Source organism: Gopherus flavomarginatus, chromosome 4, assembly GCF_025201925.1.
Source record: "Gopherus flavomarginatus isolate rGopFla2 chromosome 4, rGopFla2.mat.asm, whole genome shotgun sequence".
Classification (NCBI taxonomy): domain Eukaryota; kingdom Metazoa; phylum Chordata; order Testudines; family Testudinidae; genus Gopherus; species Gopherus flavomarginatus.
In genome coordinates this window covers 157,829,849-157,849,216 of record NC_066620.1, presented here as the reverse complement: position 1 = coordinate 157,849,216, position 19,368 = coordinate 157,829,849, and the positions used below count along the sequence as shown (strand labels likewise).

General features: G+C 41.2%; 1 protein-coding gene across 2 annotated transcripts in view; it reads right to left on the bottom strand.

Annotated features, from left to right (window-relative positions):
* The window catches only part of FILIP1 (filamin A interacting protein 1), a 156,068-nt gene that overhangs the window by 48,232 nt on the left and 88,468 nt on the right, over positions 1 to 19,368 (bottom strand). For both annotated transcript variants that reach the window (XM_050950664.1, XM_050950665.1), the window contains exons 3-4: positions 18,825 to 18,998; positions 14,589 to 14,767 (exon numbers count right to left, since the gene is read on the bottom strand). In XM_050950664.1, coding sequence (XP_050806621.1) covers positions 14,589 to 14,767; positions 18,825 to 18,998 — 353 coding nt within the window. The remainder of the gene's footprint in view (positions 1 to 14,588; positions 14,768 to 18,824; positions 18,999 to 19,368) is intronic.

The window sequence follows — 19,368 nt, the reverse complement described above, 5'->3', positions numbered from 1 at the left end:
CCCTTCCTTCCATTCTTCCACCTGCACAAGCCCTACCACATTCTTCTCTCTGACTACTTTATACCTAGCTCCTCTCGTTGCCCTTTCTTCCTTCGCAAATCTTCCACTTGCAATCATTTTCCATGTTCACCTCCTCTTTGTTTCTGGTATCATCTGTCCAAACTGATCCTCCTTTTATTCCTGCCATCCTTTTCTCTCAGACCCCTTCCTTTCCCCCATTATGCTGCTTTTAATTCTGCTGACCTTGTTTCCAGCTGCTGTTCTTTCTCATAATGCTGCCTAGAAGTAGCATGTATGGATCACAGGATGACTATGAGCTGCCAGTGTGATGTGGCAGTGAAAAAGGCTAATGCAATCCTAAGATGCATTAGGCAAGGCATTTCCAGTAGACATAGTGAAGTGTTATTACCATTATACAAGGCAGGGTGAGACCCAGAGGTGCTGACTTTCTGAGTTTGCGAGGGGTGCTCCACCTCTTCCCCCAAACCTGCCCCCACACCCCGCCTCTTCCCACACCTGCTCTGCCCCACCTTCCCATCCCATTATGCCCCCTCTCCCTGCCTTTTCCTTCCCCTTCTCCTCCCAAGCACCTCCTGCACACCGTTGAACCGGCAGGCAGGAGGGGGAGGAGCTGATCCATGGGGCTGCCAGTGGGTGCTGAGCACCCACTGTTTTTTTCCATGGGTGCTCCAGCCCCAGAGAATCCATGGAGTCAGCACCAATGGTGAGACCTCACCTGGAATACTGTGTGCAGTTCTGGTCTCTTTAAGAAAGATGGATTCAAACTGGAACAGATGCAGAGAAAGGCTACTAGGATGATCAGAGGAATGGAGAGCCTACCTTATTAAAAGAGACGTAAGGAATTTAGTTTGTTTAGCCTAACAAAATGAAGAATGAGGGGAGATATGATTGCTTTCTATAAATACATTAGAGGGACAAACACTGGGGAGGGAGAGGAGTTATTTAAGGTAAGGGCCAATGTACGCACAAGAACAGATGAATGTCAACTGGCCAATCACAGATTTAGGCTTGATATTAAACAAAAGTTTCCAACCATCAGAGGAGTGAAGTTCTGGAACAGTCTTCCAGGGGAAATAGTGGGGGTAAAAAACCTAACTGGGTTTAAGACTGAGCTTGATAAGTTTATAGAGGGGATGGTATGATGAGATTGCCTACAATGGTATTTGGCCCATCTGCAACTGCTGTTAGCAAATATCTCCAATGGCTGGAAATGGAGCACTAGATGGGGAGGGTCTGAGTTACTACAGAGAATTCTTTCCCAAGTGTCTGTCTGGTGGGTCTTGCCCACATGCTCAGGGTCTAATTGATCGCCATATTTGAGATCGGTAAGGAATTTTTCCCCAGATCAGATTGGCAGAGATTTCTGGATGGGGGGTGGGGGTTTGCTTTCCTCTGCAACGTGGGGCACGGGTCACTTACTGGTTTGAGTTAGAGTAAATGGTGGATTTTCTGTAACTTGATGTCTTTAAATCAAGTGTTGAGAACTTCCAGCAACTCAGCCAGAGGTTATGGGCCTATTGCAGGAGTGAGTGGATGAGGGTCTGTGGCCTGTGATGTGCAGGTAGTCAGGCCAGATGATCACGGTGATCCCTTCTGGCCTTAAATTCTATGAGTCTATAAATCTAGTGAACCAATTATGGGGCTGGTGGACAGAAACTCCTGCATTCTAAGCCTGATAATAATTGTCAGCTTTGTCATTGTCTTTCATTTGATACATCAGTCTAGAAAGGCAAATAAAATGAGAGGGCGAAACACACAAAAATGTGGGCAAAACACAGCAGAAATTGCTGTTTTGCGCCAATTAATCCAAAAAGTCAGAGTGACAGAAGTTCTGGGAGAGGGACGGATCTGACTTTCTGGTTAACAGTGTAACAGACATGAGGGCCATGAACAGAAAACTCTCTAAAGTAAAAGTTGAGACTCTTGACTTAGGAAACCATAGTAACTCATGTAGCTGTGTACAATGGCATAAGAAAGATCTAAGATTTAGGAGAACAGTGAAAATCACCTGCGTGCAGAGAAGTGAGGCCAAAAAAATAAAAAATAGAATTTTCCTAATAATAGAACAATTGCTAATGTGCAACTGGAGTGCAATTTCTGGGGTAGATCCCACCTTCACTGAAGTCATTAATAACATTCCCATTGGCTTCAATAGTCTAATATCAAGCCCTTCATTTTAGAAATTATTTTTCTACTTTTTGAAATGGTCATTTCACTGTTACATTTTAATCTTAGCCATTTATAATGTTATTTGCCTATACAATGAGTTTATATTAACTCGTTCAAAGATGTTTCTCAGGGTGCCAAAGCAGAAATACATGGCTTTATTTACTGAGGCTTTTTTTTTTAGCAAACTTTCCAAAGAATGGCTTTCTACATAATTTAGCAACATAAATCAGTGGCTGCTTCTGATCCCAGGTGAGACTAATAGATTTTAATAACTTCAAAACTGAGTAATCCTGACTGTCACCACAACCAAATACACCATGTCACAACTGTCAGTAGGAAAGACAGGAAAGGTATTTTCGTTAATGTCCATTTCACTGTCTGTGGATTTTTCCTGGAATGCAAAAGAGAAAACAGCTGTCCATTACATCAAAACCTCCACCACAGCATCTCTAATACTTTCTGTCCCCTTATTTTTTCAGTGTAATGAATCTAGGAAGAGTAGGTTACATGGATAAAATGTGTATTGGTATCTACGGCCAGTTTTTCTACTGTTTCTTGGCTAAAATTAGTACAATTCCCAAGTGATAGCTGTCTTCTGTGTCTGTGCTAGCATGTTTATAGGTGGCTGTGGAAGATAATGGCTTCTCCGTACTTCCATCTGTATTTTATGATATTTCTAGTATGTAGTGTGACAAATTTTGCCTTCACATATGCAACTCTTCTTGACTTCCATAGGTACAGACACTGGAAGTGTTGAGAGAACTTCTCCCCCACAACTTTGTACTATTCGGTTTGTCTTTCCTTTGAATAGCTGCAAGGTTCATGCATCTTCACCCACATACCCCTCAAATTTTGAATCTGTTTGCCCCACTGTTGACTACTACAAATTCCATTAGCTTGTATATTGCTATTGGTTTTATATGTATACAGTGCCATAAGTATGAATGGTGCAAAGTCCCTTTCCTGAAAAGCTAAGAACCTAAAAATCACCAGTTCATCTGCAATGTGCAACAGTGGCTGACTGTTGTTATAAAAATAAGTATACAGTATTTGGGCACAGAAATGATCTAAAATTAATATGATCACAAGCAGAACAAATATGGTCTGCAAGTTACTTTGCTAGAGAGCTAACTTTTATTCAGAGACTAAAAGTACAAACTGCAATTAGGAAACAGCTTATTTATATACTTTTAAAAAAGTTATTATTCAGATTCTGACTGGAGTTACACCAGTGTAAATCTTGGGTAGCTCCAATGTCATCAAAGGAGTAGCACCAATGTAAACTCGTGTATGTGAGATCACTAATCAGAGTAATACATTTATGAATTAGTTGTGCACTCAGGTCTAAATTACAACTTCCTGCATGAGCTTGCAGCAAGGAGCTCAGATGCCAGTGTAATGGACACAAAATGGTTCAGGGGTCTTTGGCCTGCCAGGTAGGGGGCAGCTACTTATCTAAACTGTTTGAAAGATATATTCATAGTGGAGGCTCATTGTTAACTTTTGACTATAGAGAACAGATTGAAAATATTTCTAAGGTCCTTTCAAGACACCACTTGAACTGATATGCAATACCAGTATTTTTCTTATAGTTCCATCAGTCTGTAAGGTTTTTTAATGCAAAATTAAAATCAACATGTTCAAACTGCAGAGCCTAAAGTCAGAGAGACAAAGTCTTTTATTGCACTAACTTCCGCTGGTGAGAGAGACAAGCTTTTGAGTTTACACACAGCTCTTCTTCAGGTACTAACACCTAAATCCATAATGCACCACATTAATAAGTGGTGCATAAGTAATATGTTAGCAGTGCTGAGCACCTGCCACTTCCATTGAAATTGTGCTTCTAGCCTGTCTGTTTGAGAAAAAAACTTTCTAAATGTGATCCTGATTCAGCTAAGGTTTCCTGGGCTGGTAGACAGCTTGAAAACATGACTAATAGAGCTGTTAATGAACAGATTTGTTTCAATTATATGATAATCATGAAAGACACCTATGCCAATTTTAATGTCAATATTGCTAGTTATTTCACTCTGGGTGGAGCTTGAGATTGTGAGTGGAGCTTGAGTTGAGTAACTTCCCTCCCCCACCTGACCCATGGCATATTTAGAGTGATGGGTCTGCAGATGCAGTAAACTTGTCCAGAAATAATGCAACAGATCTCTTCTGCATAATAATTTTCTCTGAAGGCCCATAAAGTTGATTCTGATTTAGAAATAATCTGCAGTTGGAAGCGTAGCTGAAATATCACATGATGCTATTTTATATGCTCCCAGTAATGACTAGAAGATCTGACAGTTTTAAAGAATATCCAAGTGTGAAGATAGGGATTTGGATTACCCCAAACTCATGGCAAATAGCACATCATATTGGCCTCACAATATTTTCTCATTGTTTTTGTGCAGTTAGATGTAGCTTTATGTTTTCTCATTATTTTAACATTTGTGGAACAGCCCTGTTTAAATCTGAGATCAGGATCACAAGCTTTACAACTCAGCTAAAATACATGCCTCACAAAAATCACATGTTCCAGTTATTATCTTAAAGGTCAACTGAAACTGTAAAATAGAACTTGAAGAATGGGGGACCTCAGGATCTTTTGATTTATTTAACGGTTTGGAAGTGGCATTTGTTGCTGTCAGGTGTTTTCATAACAGACTATCATTAAACTTGGACTACTTAATCCGCAATCCTAAAATGTTATCATACTGAGAGAAAAACTAATCTTTCTGAAGTATACAGATACTTATGTCAAGCTAAAGGAATGGGATGAAAGCTGTTTAATGATTGTAAAACTTGCCCTTGTCATTGTCAGCTTTTTAATTAATTAATACAAAATTCAGTTTGTAGATGCAATTACTGAAAAGTCAGAATAGACCGACTCAGCGAGTTACTGTTGCCAATAACATAATGGTAAGCTGAGTAGCAACTGTAGGCCATGCTGTGGATTCCTACTGTGCTGGCTTTTTCCTTCAGGCTCATGATTTGGAAAGCAGGTCAGAAAAACAAATAAATGAGAAAACTCAGTCAGAATAAGAAGATGGCTGAGAAGTCTTGGATGTATGGATGCAAATCTCTAACCGTGAAAGTTTCCAGAATTTAAAAGAAAAAACACATTATATAATTAAAGGCCAAATTCTGTGCTATTTTATACCCACCGTCACCCCTCTGAAGTCACTGCATGGCATTACATTCAGAATTTGGCCTTAAATGTTAAGTCCGAGAGATTCATTAATAGTGAACATTTCAAAATGACCTATGTTTGTTTGGTTAGACTATGCTGTAGATCGGTCACTGGCTGATTGATACTGTAGTCTTTTCTTTATTTTACTAGTGCTATAAAAATCAAAAGAATCTACAGATCTGAAAGGGATCACAGGTAAAACTCTACAACAATCTCAGAACTCTAGCCCCTACTAGTACCCCCTTGGCTGTCTTGGCTATATTAAAATAAAATGAAACAATTGAAAATGTTTAATAAAGAAAGGGCTTGGTGCTGGCTTCTCATGGGATAAGGGAAAGGAGAAACTTTAATAACAAAAGCAGGAAAAAAAAGGAGTTTGAAATCTGGTAACATCGATACTCCCGTTTTTGTATCAAGACTGTTGTGCTTTTTATTATTTGCAGATTAGTTTTCTTTGCAGGTGATGTGGGCCCAGCATTACATCACCAGAAGAGCAGCCAGGAGTATCTTGATGCCAGGATGACTAAAGCAGAGAGGAATGTATTATCACAGACCGCTGAGAAACTTGCCAATACATTCCTTGCTGGGGGTGCTGCTCTGGGGGAGGAGGAGAGGAGACAATTTTTCATGAAGAGTGAAAGAAAACTTTGTAGAAGAATGATCTGGGGTCAGAATCCTGCTGTCTCCTCTGCGCAGATCTAATTATGGTCATGTACTTCAAAAAGAGGGTTTAACTAAAACCAGATTTAGCTGGGCATTGCTTAAGAAATACAGAATGAATTCTCAACCCTGTCTTGGAGGAAAATGCTAAATGCTTCTTTGTACTTAAAACATTGTCCTATTAGTTGCAGAGTGCAATTTGAGGCTACAATGAGAAATGCAAACAGCCAGTTCAAATCTTTATCACTTTAATGAAGTCTAGCAAAAACATGTGTGTGTGTATAATTTATATATACATACATACATTAGTTCTGTTAGGCTGAAATATTGGTTTTCTATATTGACCGATAGGGAAGACATGGTATGTTTTGTGTTATAAGTGTTTTATCAGCATGGCTTTGCAATGGTCATGTTACTCCCAAGTGTCAAAGCCATGAGTGAGTTATGCAGATCATCCCAACTACGTTCCAGTAAAACCCGCATGCCATCCCACTCCATCATGTATTCTGTAAAATATATGCCATGTATATTACAGAAAAAGCTATCTTAGGAATGTTTTAGAGGGCTTTCAGGGCTATTTCTTGTATTCTTCTGCAAGACTATGGGCTTGGGCCTGATCCTGAATCATTAACATCAATGGTGCTGACTTCAATGGAAGATGGATATGCCCTTATGAGTCCAACCAAAGCAGGATTACAGGGAGATAAAATTGAAACCAATAAATGTAAACACTTCCACCACTGATGCAAAATAGATTTTCTGAGGCTAAAATTATCAGGGTTTTATGTCCAATCTCTCAGGCCTCTCCAGGACTTGGAACAAGAGCAGTTTCATTGAAGATCTCTCCATTCCATTGTGCCCATTTCTAGCCCCGCAGGATCATTAGATAACAGACTTCAAAGTTGTGACAGTTTTATGTATGGAAAACCTGCCACTGGTGTAGGACTGAACTGTGTGTGTCCTGGGCCTTGGGCAGATGTAATTTTTTTTTTTTTGGGTGGGGCGGGTGGTGTGGGAAATTAGACCACCCTGGAGGAGAAAGTGGACAGTTTTCTGGTAGGTCAATTTTTAAGACATTGAAATAGCAGCTATTTGAAGCTGCTCAGGGGTCACAGATGTGTGAGCAAGTGAACAGAAGTTATAACTTAACTGTATACTTGTGCACTTTATTATATGGATATAACCTCAACCTGTCAGGGGCCTGCATCTCCATGGCCTTGCACCATGTGCAGTCAGAGTGCTTGTAAAACTCTGCTGCTGGCATAAATGAATGGAGAATTAGGATTTGGTCAATTTTTACCCTCACTTTGCATAGGTTCAAATCAGTGGAGAATCAGGCCCAGGGTGTTAGAATTGTTAATTGTGTTACACTCTCTCTCTCTCTCTCTCTCTCTCTCTCTCACTCACCTATTTATTCATTCTTTTGCCTAGGAAGTGTAGAGGGGGATGCTAATACTCTATAATCTGTGTGGAGAGCTTACTCTTTAGTTAATATTTGTTAATACTAATAGTGTGTTGTTTGCATTTGTTGCATCCAGGGACAACAATATTAGGTGCATTTTAGAAATTGAAAAATAAATGAGAGAAGGGTTTCATAGAAGATTGGGGTTGGAAGAGACCTCAGGAGGTCATCTAGTTCAGCCTCCTTCTCAAAGCGGGACCAAACCCAACTAAATCATCCCAGCCAGGGCTTGTCAAGACTGACCTTAAAAACCTCTAAGTATGGAGATTCCACCACCTCCTTAGGTAACCCATTCCAGTGCTTCACCACCCTCCTAGTGTTTCACCAGATCCAACCCCTTTTATATTTTGGAGTAATTCAGATCTTAATCCAAGCATGTTTGCTCAGATCTATTTCTGCAAATGAATCTAAACAACATCACCTGACACAAATCTCTCTGAGCTTTACAGATTCAGATCTGAACCTGAACATTCAGGCTCAGGCCCATCTCTAAAACCAATCTATAGTCTAGTTTTAAACAACACCCAGCATTGTAGTATCTCTATTCTCAGGCCCAGATCAAAGGCATTCAGGTGCCTAACTCTCATTTGAATCAATGAGAACTAGTGGACTAAAAACCTTCAAGGATCTGGGCCTCAGAGCCTCCGAAATGGTTAAAAAATCAAGAATACAAACAGCCAGTGGCCTAATTTATTTTCTCTATGTGCCTCTAAATAGTTGGGGTGAATTTTTTGTTTGTGTAGGTTTTCTTTCTTCCTTCCATCTCTCTCAGCTCCCTCTTCGATTACACTCCTTCTGGTTCTTCCTTCTTGTCTTCAGCTCTTTCTCCTCGTCTTCCACCTTTTCTCTTCTATGATGTTGTTAGTTGTGATTGTATGAAAACCAAGCAAAGGAGTGTTTTACCTTTCATTCTGAAGGCTATGAGGTTGTGGTTGTGCTAATCTCAGCTGGTAATGCTTTCCAAAAGTTTGCTCCTCTTGCCAAGAAAACCCTGTCTCCTCCTCTCATGGGTTTTACCTGTGAGGTTGACAACTTCATAAGTCCAGAGGAGCTCTCCCACTGAGGGAAACTGCACAATGGAATCAGGCATTCTCTGTGACTGCATCTATTTTTTAGGACTGCTCTATTGCAACCTGCAGCATGGTGACAGAATCAGCGCGAGTTTGCAATGGTGCAGTGCTTCCACTCTAGCCATCCTGCTTTAGGTGCACACGGTGCTCCCTACAAGCATTGCAGGTTCTGAGATTTGTTTCACTGATCCCATAATGCCTAAGCCAGCTCCCAAGGAGCTAGGACCATGCTCACACCTGTAGATCATCACCAATCACCCCTGAGCCACTGCCAGACTGACTCTGGAGTGGACCTAGAGGCACAAGCTGTATTATGAGAAACATCACTGTCTATTAGTGGTGATGCCTGCAGAAGTGAGGGACTGGACTGTATTCTTTTCATTCATTTATTCAGTAGTATTATTCATTTCAGTTTTGCCATTAATGTTTTTTCAGTTAGTATTTTCCTGGTCTTTTGCTTTCTTTTGTAGCTGAACTATGGCTTTCTTCTGTCCTGAGTAGAGAAATGGGAGTGATCCAACCTAGGATCTGAAAGGAGGTCATCTCTATAGGGCACCCTCCATTTAGCATATCTAGTTTCTCCTGCCCCTCCCCCCTTCACAGTGCAGTAGGACTTCCAGGATACGAACTATTCCTTGAGGGGACAGTGAGCCAATGAATGGGTGCTGAGACACCATGGGGAGTTACAAGAGAGTAATGGGATTGGGTGACATCAATAGCCTTACTCTGCATTTTAGCTAATGACCTCTTCCTATGTTCGATCTCAGGAGCGTGGGAAATGCTGAGGCAGTGGATGGACAGCAGTGGCACTCCCCAGTAGAGTGTACTGAAGAGTGTGCCTGCATTTGTCTGTTAACTAATCTTTGATTTTTGTCTTTTGTTTTCCAGGTGAATCTCCAGGGGACCAAAGAAAGAGTTTAAAGTTTGTAATAAAGTTGTAGTTTTCTTTATATTTTTATATCCTTCTTTGCTATCTGAGGGTTGGGACTAAGCAGAGCTGAAGGCAACAAGCCCTCTATCTTGGCTACGCTAAGCCCTGCCCTGAGGAGAGGTTTGTAGGTGAATGGACAGAGCCAAGAATGGCCTGAGCCAAGAATGGCCCCAGCTGCTCTCATGCTTGAATACAGCCAGCTTGACAGGTGACAGAGCCAGTGCTCTCAGCTGTCAAAGCTGTGACTGAAGGATGGGGAAGATCATTGTGGGACTGTGCTGAAAGGACCATTTGCAACCTTGCAGCTGCTACACCAGCCTTTCCTTTCTACAGTGGCCAATTCTATCCAAGACCCCATCCCAACTCCAACTATACCTCATTTCGCCCATCCCCAGCCATTCCTGTTCCTTCTGGACCCCACTTACCATTGATGTCTTTGATTAAAAGTGGGCCTGGTGGCTTTCAGCCCTCTCCTTTCTTCCCAGGCTCTCTAGGGAGCCTTAGATTGCTGTTCTATTCCACGCTGGGACTTTAGGGTAGTTGGGGTGCCAGACACAGGTTACTGTTCTTCTCACCTATTGAATTTTCTGCAGATAGTACTAGGCATTTTCCTCTAACCTTGAGCTGGAGGGACTGGCAGTCTGCTCACTGCTGTGGCCATATACAATGTGCAGAAATATTTGCAACTAGATGAAGACTTCAGCCATGATTTAGCTGGAGAGATGACTGTTCCTTTCTCTGGCTACAGGAAAGGGGATGCCTAGAATCCCACATCCACAGAAAACTTCATGAATGAAGAAGGGTTGGCTCTCACCTGGCACCTCATCTCCAGGAAGGCACAGTGTGGTGTGAGTGGCCATTTTGTACTAATCATCCTATTAACCCTGAGAAGGTGGGAGGGGAATGAAGACTACCCCACTTCCCTACCCAAAACCACCAAGTATAAGTGAGGAAGAAGAGATGAGTGACAGGGTGCTGAGCATGAATGGGAAGACAGGACAATACCACAAGGCTAAGGAGCTTAGATAGGCTAAAGTCTTTGCAGTAGGAGAGGACAACAGAAGGAGACTAAACAGAAGGTAAGGAGATTGTGAGGGAAGTGGCTTGGGAATAGGCCTGGATATAGCTAATACATGGGAGGAATGAAGGGTGCCAATGGAAGTGCAAGGCCTGGATAGTTGGCTGAATGGAATGGTATCATCTGTACCTAACAGATACTGGTGAATTTAGCAGGCCACCAGGCATCCTCCTGAAAGACAGCACAGACTGCAAACAGGATTAATTATATCTAATAATATATCTCATTGATGGAGACATTGAAACAAGAACAGACAATTAGTAAACTTTGCTAAAGAGTAGAGGATAGAGAAGCACAGAACTGAACTGAAGGAGAGAATGAGGGTGGAGAAAATGGCGATAGAAATGAGTAAGGATAGAAAGTTAGACTTGTGGTTAAGGTACAGGACTAGGAAATAAAATATGTGGTTTGTATTCCAATCTTTATAAGAACAAACTATAGAGATATTTACAAAACACAAAGGCCACCCTTTCTCTAGGAGCATCTTCCTTTGGAACTTCTGATTCCAACTCTTCCTAGTCTAGACATGCCTTCTTATGGGATTTTTTTCCCAGCATGCCTTTCTGGAGCTGGCCTTTTATGTTTGGCAAAGTCGAACAGCTGCAGCCCTTAGGAGTCATTTTGTGACTGGCTGCTGGTTGCTACAATTTCCTCTCCTTGATGAGTATGTTTTATACACTCCGGTTATGTTTTCCACCCAGTGCTTTTTTTTTTTTTGATTGAATACCTAAACTATGTAAGTATTATAGCATTATAAAGTAAATATTATAAATGAGGATTGGGAAGATGTAAGAACCAAGAGCCCTCTGATTGTTCTTAGAGTGTTTCTGACCTGTAGCTTTGGCAAGATGGTATGGGGCATGTGGTCTCTGAAAGGCAGCCTATAAAGCATGAGTTATGAAGGATTTGTAAAGTTCTTTGAAAAGGGATAGAGCCATATAACTGCTAAGCATTATCATCATTATGTCTGACTTGTAAGAAATGGACCTTCTACAGGATTGTTCTTTCTCTAGGTTTTCACTCTCTATTACCACTACAGATACTGCATGTGAACAACTGCTTAACCTCAGCTCAGCTTCTGCTTTCCCTTGCACAAAGGGGACTGAGTATTTGTTCAGTTCCTAGCACAGTGGGGCCTGGGCTTCTAAGAACTGCCATAATATAAATAATATAGATGATGTTGATGGTAAAATAAGAATGGTTAGGCGAAGAGAAAAGGAAAAATGCCTTTGGGAAAGTTGACTCCCCATTCAATGTCTTAGACTGGATTGAACCTTGAGCTGGGGATGGATTTTTCTTATCTTAACTTAATTTTCTTTCCTGTTACAAACCCTGTCTCTTGATGAAAAGACCTTGCTGACAGTTTCTGTGGGGTTTTGTGATGAATCATCTTACTAGTTTATCTTTCTCTCTGAATTTGTCCTTCCAAAGATATTACTTTCAGTTTTAAATATATATGAAATAAGCTATTTGAACTCAGATTAGTCTGGATCCTGAATTCCTTGTGCACTCAAATCCTAAAGGATCTGTCCTCTGAAGGGTAAGAGTTGACACCATTTAAATCTAAATTAATGAACAATTTCCACACTTCACTCATAATGCCTCTATATAAAGTCATAGTACATACACACTTTGAATTCTGCATGCAGTTCTGATCACCCCATCTAAAAAAAGATATATCAGAAATGGAAAAAGTACAGAGGAGGGCAACAAAAATGATTAGGGGTATGGAACACCTCCTGTACGAGGAGAGATTAAAAAATTGTTGAGATTGTTCAGCTTGGAAAAAAGACAGCTAAAGGGAGAATAAATGAATAAGGTGAAAGTCACAAGAACCATGGGTCACCCAAAGTAATTAATAAGTAGCAAGTTTTAAAAAAAACAAAAGGAAGTATTACTTTGCACAATGCACAGTCAATCTGTGGAATTTATTGCTTGGGATGTTACGAAGGCCAAATGTATAACTGGGTTCAAAAAAGAGCTAGATAAGTTCATGGAGGATAGGTCCATCAATGACTATTAGCCAAGATGATCAGGGATACAGACTCATACTCTGGGTGTCCAGAAGCCTCTGACTATCAGATGCTGGGACTGGATGACAGGGATTGAGTCACTTGATGACTGCTCTGTTCTGTTAATTGCCTTTGAGTGATCTGGCATTGGCTACTGTCGGAAGACAGCATACTGGGCTACATGGCCCATTGGTCTCATCCAGTATGGCCGTTTTTATGGTATCATATTTCTTTTGTCACTCAAGAGAAATCAAAGGGACTTCAACAGGTGCAATTCTTACCGTATATCTATTTGCCCTTATGACTGAGGCAAATGGTCTTGGCTATTCCCAAAGGATCAGCTTTCAATATATATTTAAATTCAGAATTTCCTTTTTATTGATGTTTTTGCACTAATCATGGAGTTTACAAAAGGAGGCACACAATGGAGCAGAGAGACTGAGAGAATGCACATGGAGATGGGACTATATGTAGTGAATTAGTAACAGGACACAGAACTCAACTCCAGATCACCAAAGAAAACAGAACAAGTCAGTAATGGCCAATAGTTTATCATTTTAGGGCTGTTTAGTGGCCTATATGAATTGAGCTGGTGATCTCAATTCAATTGGCAGTGAACAGGTGTACACATAATAAATACCTCTCACCCTTGAAGGTGCTTTTCTAGGATAGGGATAAAGTGAGGTTGCAGGGAAACTCACACTGGTACTTTCAAACCATCCCTGATCAGTGGATAAAATAAGGTCTTTAATCTCCAGGGCTGGTAGTGCTGCCAACTCTTATGATTTGATGGTGAGTCTCAGGATATTAGGTTTTTTTCTTAAATTCCTAGCTCCTTTAACCATGTGACTATGTAAGAGTTCCAAAAACAATGTACAAAACTGTATTATTTGGACAACACAAATTCAATGTGGGATGGTGAGATGGCAATAACTGAGCTGGGTGATTTGTAGAAAGTAAATCAGATAAGATAATATTGCAACACTCTTATAATAATTTATTATTATAATATGTACTTCTATAGTGCTAAAGACCTGATTCAAAGATCATTAAAGACAATGGGTAGCTTTCAATTAACTTCAATGGGCTTTGGATCAAACCCTTGTTTGTGTAGTCTCTAGGCATAAATATGTATCCCTGCACACATAAATACTCAGCATATATCAAAATAAGTTATATACAAGCACCAAATGTGATAAGTGTAGTACTCCTTAACTGGAAAAACAAGCCAACATAGTTCTTGATATACTGTGAAGGTGACAACATTTCACATCACTGGGTAAAATGCAGCAGAGTTTGTGCTCTTTGAAGTTTGTCAATCAGCTCAGCAATGCAGCCAAGACATACATACTTTGTAGCTTTATGTGTCATCTACAAAAAGATGGTCTTGAACCTCGCTGAGGAAATAGGTAACAAATAATTTACTCAGTGAATCTGGCATCTTTCTTCCTGGGAATGTCTGTAACTAGTCTGAGGTAGCAGATGGGCAGGACTAGGCAATTTTTAGAAAACATTTCCTTCCTGGGACACACACGTTGCCTGAAACATCGCTCTCCAATCAATTGTGAATTCACAGCCCTGGATGTGAAGAGTGCAATCAACTTCTTCTCACTTCCGTGCCAAGGCTCTAGAATGTAGATTTGGAAACCATGTCCTTCTGCTGTGCTAAACAGTGTTCCATTCCATAGGACACCTACTACCTCGGGTTCAGCATGCCAGATTAAAATTCAGTCAATGTAAATAAAATTGGATCACTCAAAAGTTTCCAGAAGATGAACACAAATTGGCACTGGTGTGGCCAAAGCAAATGCATAATCACAAAAATGTCTGGCGGGATCTCCCAGCTCTGGACGTGAACAATGTCATTAGTACAATGCAATCACAGTGACATTTTACAAACATTTTGCATGGGTAATAGATGTATCATATAAAAAAAATTTCACTTCTAAACTGAGGAAGTGTCTGGATGTTGAGGATATGCTACACAGTAACTCTAATGCTCACCTTTCACGCTCCTGCTCCAAGAGGTTGGTAAAGTCATCGCTCTTGTTCATGTAATCTGTATGTTTATGCTTCTCATTTTCCAGCTCATAAACTGTGCGCCGATGGCACTTCTCGGCCAAGAGGAGCTGTTCCAACATGCGTCGATATGTCTCTTTCTGCTTTTCTTCCAGTCTGTCCAGCTGGATAGTTGAAAAGGAGAATGGACTGTTTGAAAGGTTTCATTCACTGACCTCGGCTGATTAACTAACCAAAGAAACTGTATTTAGTAAATGCCAGTTCAGTAATTTTACGTCTTGGGTTTTACATAAAGCAGCAGCTAGGAACCAGAGTAATTGCTCTATGAAAAAAAATGATTTCTTTATACAGTATATTTATATTAATTGTTTGCATAGCTCCCAGATCTATGAAGAACAGAATCTGACACCATTGTATAATACTTTTGCAGGACTGAGCGCTTTCTGCAGCACGGTGCTGAGCACCTTCAACTCCTACCAACTGGAAGAGGAATTGAGGGTGTTCAGTGCCTCCCAGGAGGCAGGTCTGAGACAATGAACAGACAAGGTGTTCAGCCTCTCCTGTCAGGTAATGTGTCCTCAAGCCTGTTGAAGTCAATGGCAATTGAGGGCACTCATCAGAACAAAAGAGGGTGGACCCTATGTACAATTTAAGATGCCTAATGTTACTTGTTAGACACCTAAATCCTAAATTCAAATAGCTAGATGGGCATTTAGATACCTAAACATGGGGTTTGGCACTTAAGTTGCATGCCTAAAGCAGAAAATTTGGGTGCACATCTGTGACTTGCATAGATAGTCACAGCTGCCATTCATTTGACTGATGAAAAATAAAATCTAAATTAGCTAGAGTCAGTGTGGATTCTTTTTGTAATACATTTCTGGTTACTGTTCAGTTTAGACTTTTTTTCCTCTTCCTCTTCTTTTACAATTTATCTCATTACTTTATTAGGAATGGTTTATGTTTTTTTAATTGGTCTAATTTTATTATTAATTATATTGTTATTACTTATTATTGTATTATTATTTTTTCAGCTATTTTTCAAACACTAGTTTTCAGGTACATGTTTAAAAAGTTGCTAGGAAAGAACAATACCAAACATTGCTATTCACGCTTCTACCTTCAGTGTTTTGTTGGGAAGAGGGCAGTTGAATCTGAGTTCTCATTCAGTTTGTAACAAACTTCCCACTCAGCTAGACCCACACAGTACCTTTCTGATTATGTGCCTCCAACAAAAATATCACTAGGTACTGCTCTGATCACACTCAGCCCACCCATTGTGGGAATCACGTCTTCTATAGCCAGGAGTGGCCAAGCTAGTTGCTATTTTATGGTATCCCTGTAATGGGCTAAAGGAAAGAGGAGAACAGGATTGCAGCCCTTTTGAAACAACTCTAGATGATAAACAGGAGAGTCTGAGGTGCTCATTAAACTTCACAAAGGAGAGAGCCTGGCATCAGCTGCATTCTCATCTGGATAATGGACCTTTTGAAGCCAGAAAATATTGTAAATGCAGTATTTTTATACCAATCATCTTTTAATAAACTCCTTGCTGTACAAGTCTTACAAAGAACAAAGAGTCCTTCCCAAACGAAGGGACTCCATGGACACAGTGCCCTTGCCACCTATTACAAAAGAGTCTTGTTAAGCTCTTTTAGCATTGTTCAAAGTGAATATTTAATGTATCCTCCTGAATGCTACAATCTGTTTTCCCTGCTTACTTGCCTCACAAATATTCCAGAAGAAGTCACATTAAAAGTACACAGTGTATTCTAAATTGTCTTCTACTAGACACAATTAATATGAATTATACTGTGTTCTACCCAGAGAGTCCTTGAAAAATTGTACATACATTGTGGCATATTATACATTTTTTGGCTAGCAGTTATCAGTGCTAGTTTTTTGATATGTGGGTAGAATTCATCAGCTGCACCATTGCTATTCTGGTACTAAGCAATAAAGTGGCTGCATGCATCCTAAGACTCTTGGGTGTTCCGTGACTCACTTTTTTCCTATATGAATCAAATGTTGGCATGAGTTAACATGGGAATCTCTTGGCCAATTCTTATGAATACCTAGCCTCATAATTTGCATTGGACACCTTTAGTATGGTGAGGGGATCTCAGATACAATATAAGTGTGTTTACAATGTGTCCTGATCCTTCTCTACATTTTTTTTAAACATAACCAATCACCCAGGCATGTTGAATCAGATTGACCATTCTGTTGACTCTAAATTCTGACAAGATGTCATCTAATACAGTGGGTTGTTCAACCATTGTACCATTATTACTGTAATTATTGTACCAATATTACTGATGTATTTAGAAAAACTAGAAGAGATTAACTAAAATGCTAGGGATGCTAGTCTTTACCATAATAACTGATCTCACAGATGGCCTTTTTTACCTTAAGAACATGCTCTGTGCTCAGTTTTGGATTCACCCTGTAGATATTAGGAGCTTTTTCTAGTCTCCTACCTATTCTACACTGGTATAGCTCCATAGACTTCAAACCAAGGATCAAATGCTATAGGTCTAATTTAGAGCCTGATCTTGCTCCCTATGAGTCTGATTCTCCACACTGTTACATCATTTTAATGCTGGTGTAACTTTGTTGACTTCAGTGGCATTACACCGGCATAAAATCAGTGTTATAATAGAGAATCAGGCTGACTGATGCCATTGGGTGCAGGATTGGGCCCACAGTCATCATATTGGCAAAATGACTGTTGAAGACAAACTTTCTAAGGACTGAGTAAAGACTATGGGATTTGGTCCCTAGACTTAACTTCTTCACCTGATGCAGTGATCCAGTCTCATGAAAATTGGGGTGGAAGGGAAATTTCTTTTGCATGTGGATTGACTTCAGTGGAGTAATTACTTTACACTGATGTGAGTGAGCTAGTCTTCTCAACAGGAGACACAATGTCAAGAGCACTTATCACTACAGATTTGTACCTATTGATGGAAAAGAATTTAAACCATTCACCATCCTGGGCGGGTTTGTTTTTGCTTAATTGCTTCAAGTTCACTACTTAGGGGAGCAGGGGAAGGAGGGCAAAGTCCCCTAAGGAACATGAGAGGACTTTGGCCATGTCTACATCTAAAATTTTGCAGCGCTGGTTGTTACAGCTGTATTAGTACAGCTGTATAGGGCCAGCGCTGCAGAGTGGCCACACTTACAGCAACCAGCGCTGCAAGTGGTGTTAGATGTGGCCACACTGCAGCGCTGTTGGGCGGCTTCAAGGGGTTTCGGGGAACGCGAGAGCAAACCGGGAAAGGAGACCAGCTTCGCCGCGGTTTGCTCTCGCGTTCCCCGAACCACCCTGCAAACCGCAGGGAAGGAGACCTGCTTGCTCGGGTTCGGGGAACGCGAGAGCAAACCGGGAAAGGAGACCAGCTTCGCCGCGGTTTGCTCTCGCGTTCCGCGAACCACCCTGCAAACCGCAGGGAAGGAGACCTGCTTGTTCGGGGAACGCGAGAGCAAACCGCGGCGAAGCTGGTCTCCTTCCCCGGTTTGCTCTCGCGTTCCCCGAACCGCCGAACAAGCAGGTCTCCTTCCCTGCGGTTTGCAGGGTGGTTCGCGGAACGCGAGAACAAACCGCGGCGAAGCTGGTCTCCTTCCCCGGTTTGCTCTCGCGTTCCCGGAACCACCCTGCAAACCGCAGGGAAGGAGACCTGCTTGCTCGGGGTTCGGGGAACGCGAGAGCAAGCCGGGGAAGGAGACCAGCTTGATTACCAGAGGCTTCCTCAGGTATGCTGGGATACCTGCTTATTCCACGGAGGTCAAGAAAAGCGCTGGTAAGTGTCTATACTTGATTACCAGCGCTGGATCACCAGCGCTGGATCCTCTACACCCGAGACAAAACGGGAGTACGGCCAGCGCTGCAAACAGGGAGTTGCAGCGCTGGTGGTGCCCTGCAGATGTGTACACCTCCTAAGTTGCAGCGCTGTAACTCCCTCACCAGCGCTGCAACTTTCTGATGTAGACAAGCCCTTTGTTTTTGCATTCAGAGCCAATGCTATTATCACGAGGAACATGCTTTGGTGATTTTGTAACAAGGAAATATTCACCTTCCCTTCAATTCCTTTTATTTGCGAGAGCAGTGAACACTGCATTTGGCTCTTGCTTTGTGAAATGACAGCAAGGTAAATGGGCGGTCTATTCATCATGACTCGCTCTATTCATCCTTTCTTGGGGAATTGGATAAGTTATTACCTCTGAAATGGGTTTCTCATAGACATCTTCCCCTATGGATTTTTCTTGGGCAAGGATGGCATCCCTATGCAATACTCGCAGCACATTCTCTGGAGCTGCTGATCCATAGTGGGCCTCTAAAACTTCAGGTTTGGTTTTCTCTGTCTTCAGCATGTGGATCACATCTTCTCTAGCCTGTGGGATTTCAATTCAATATAATTAGACAACCTACAATCAACAGGCAAACCACACTTGTATTACTACAACTACAGTGTGTCTATATAGTACACACACAGAGTACATTGGGAGGGAATGAAAAGAATATTAAGATTGCAAAATCAAGCAGGTGGGAAATGCCAGAATAAAGATTGCCTCTGTAATCTTAATTTGACCCCTTGTGGGTATGAATTATGACAGTCTTTCCCAGCATCACATATGAAGTCTATGACTTTCAGGGCTAAAACCTAGATCTCCTGGGCCCCTGTCTAGGACCTTAACCAGAATAGAATATCCTTGTTCTTCTTATTACCTCCTGCCTCATTCACTGTCCATCCTGTGCACTGGA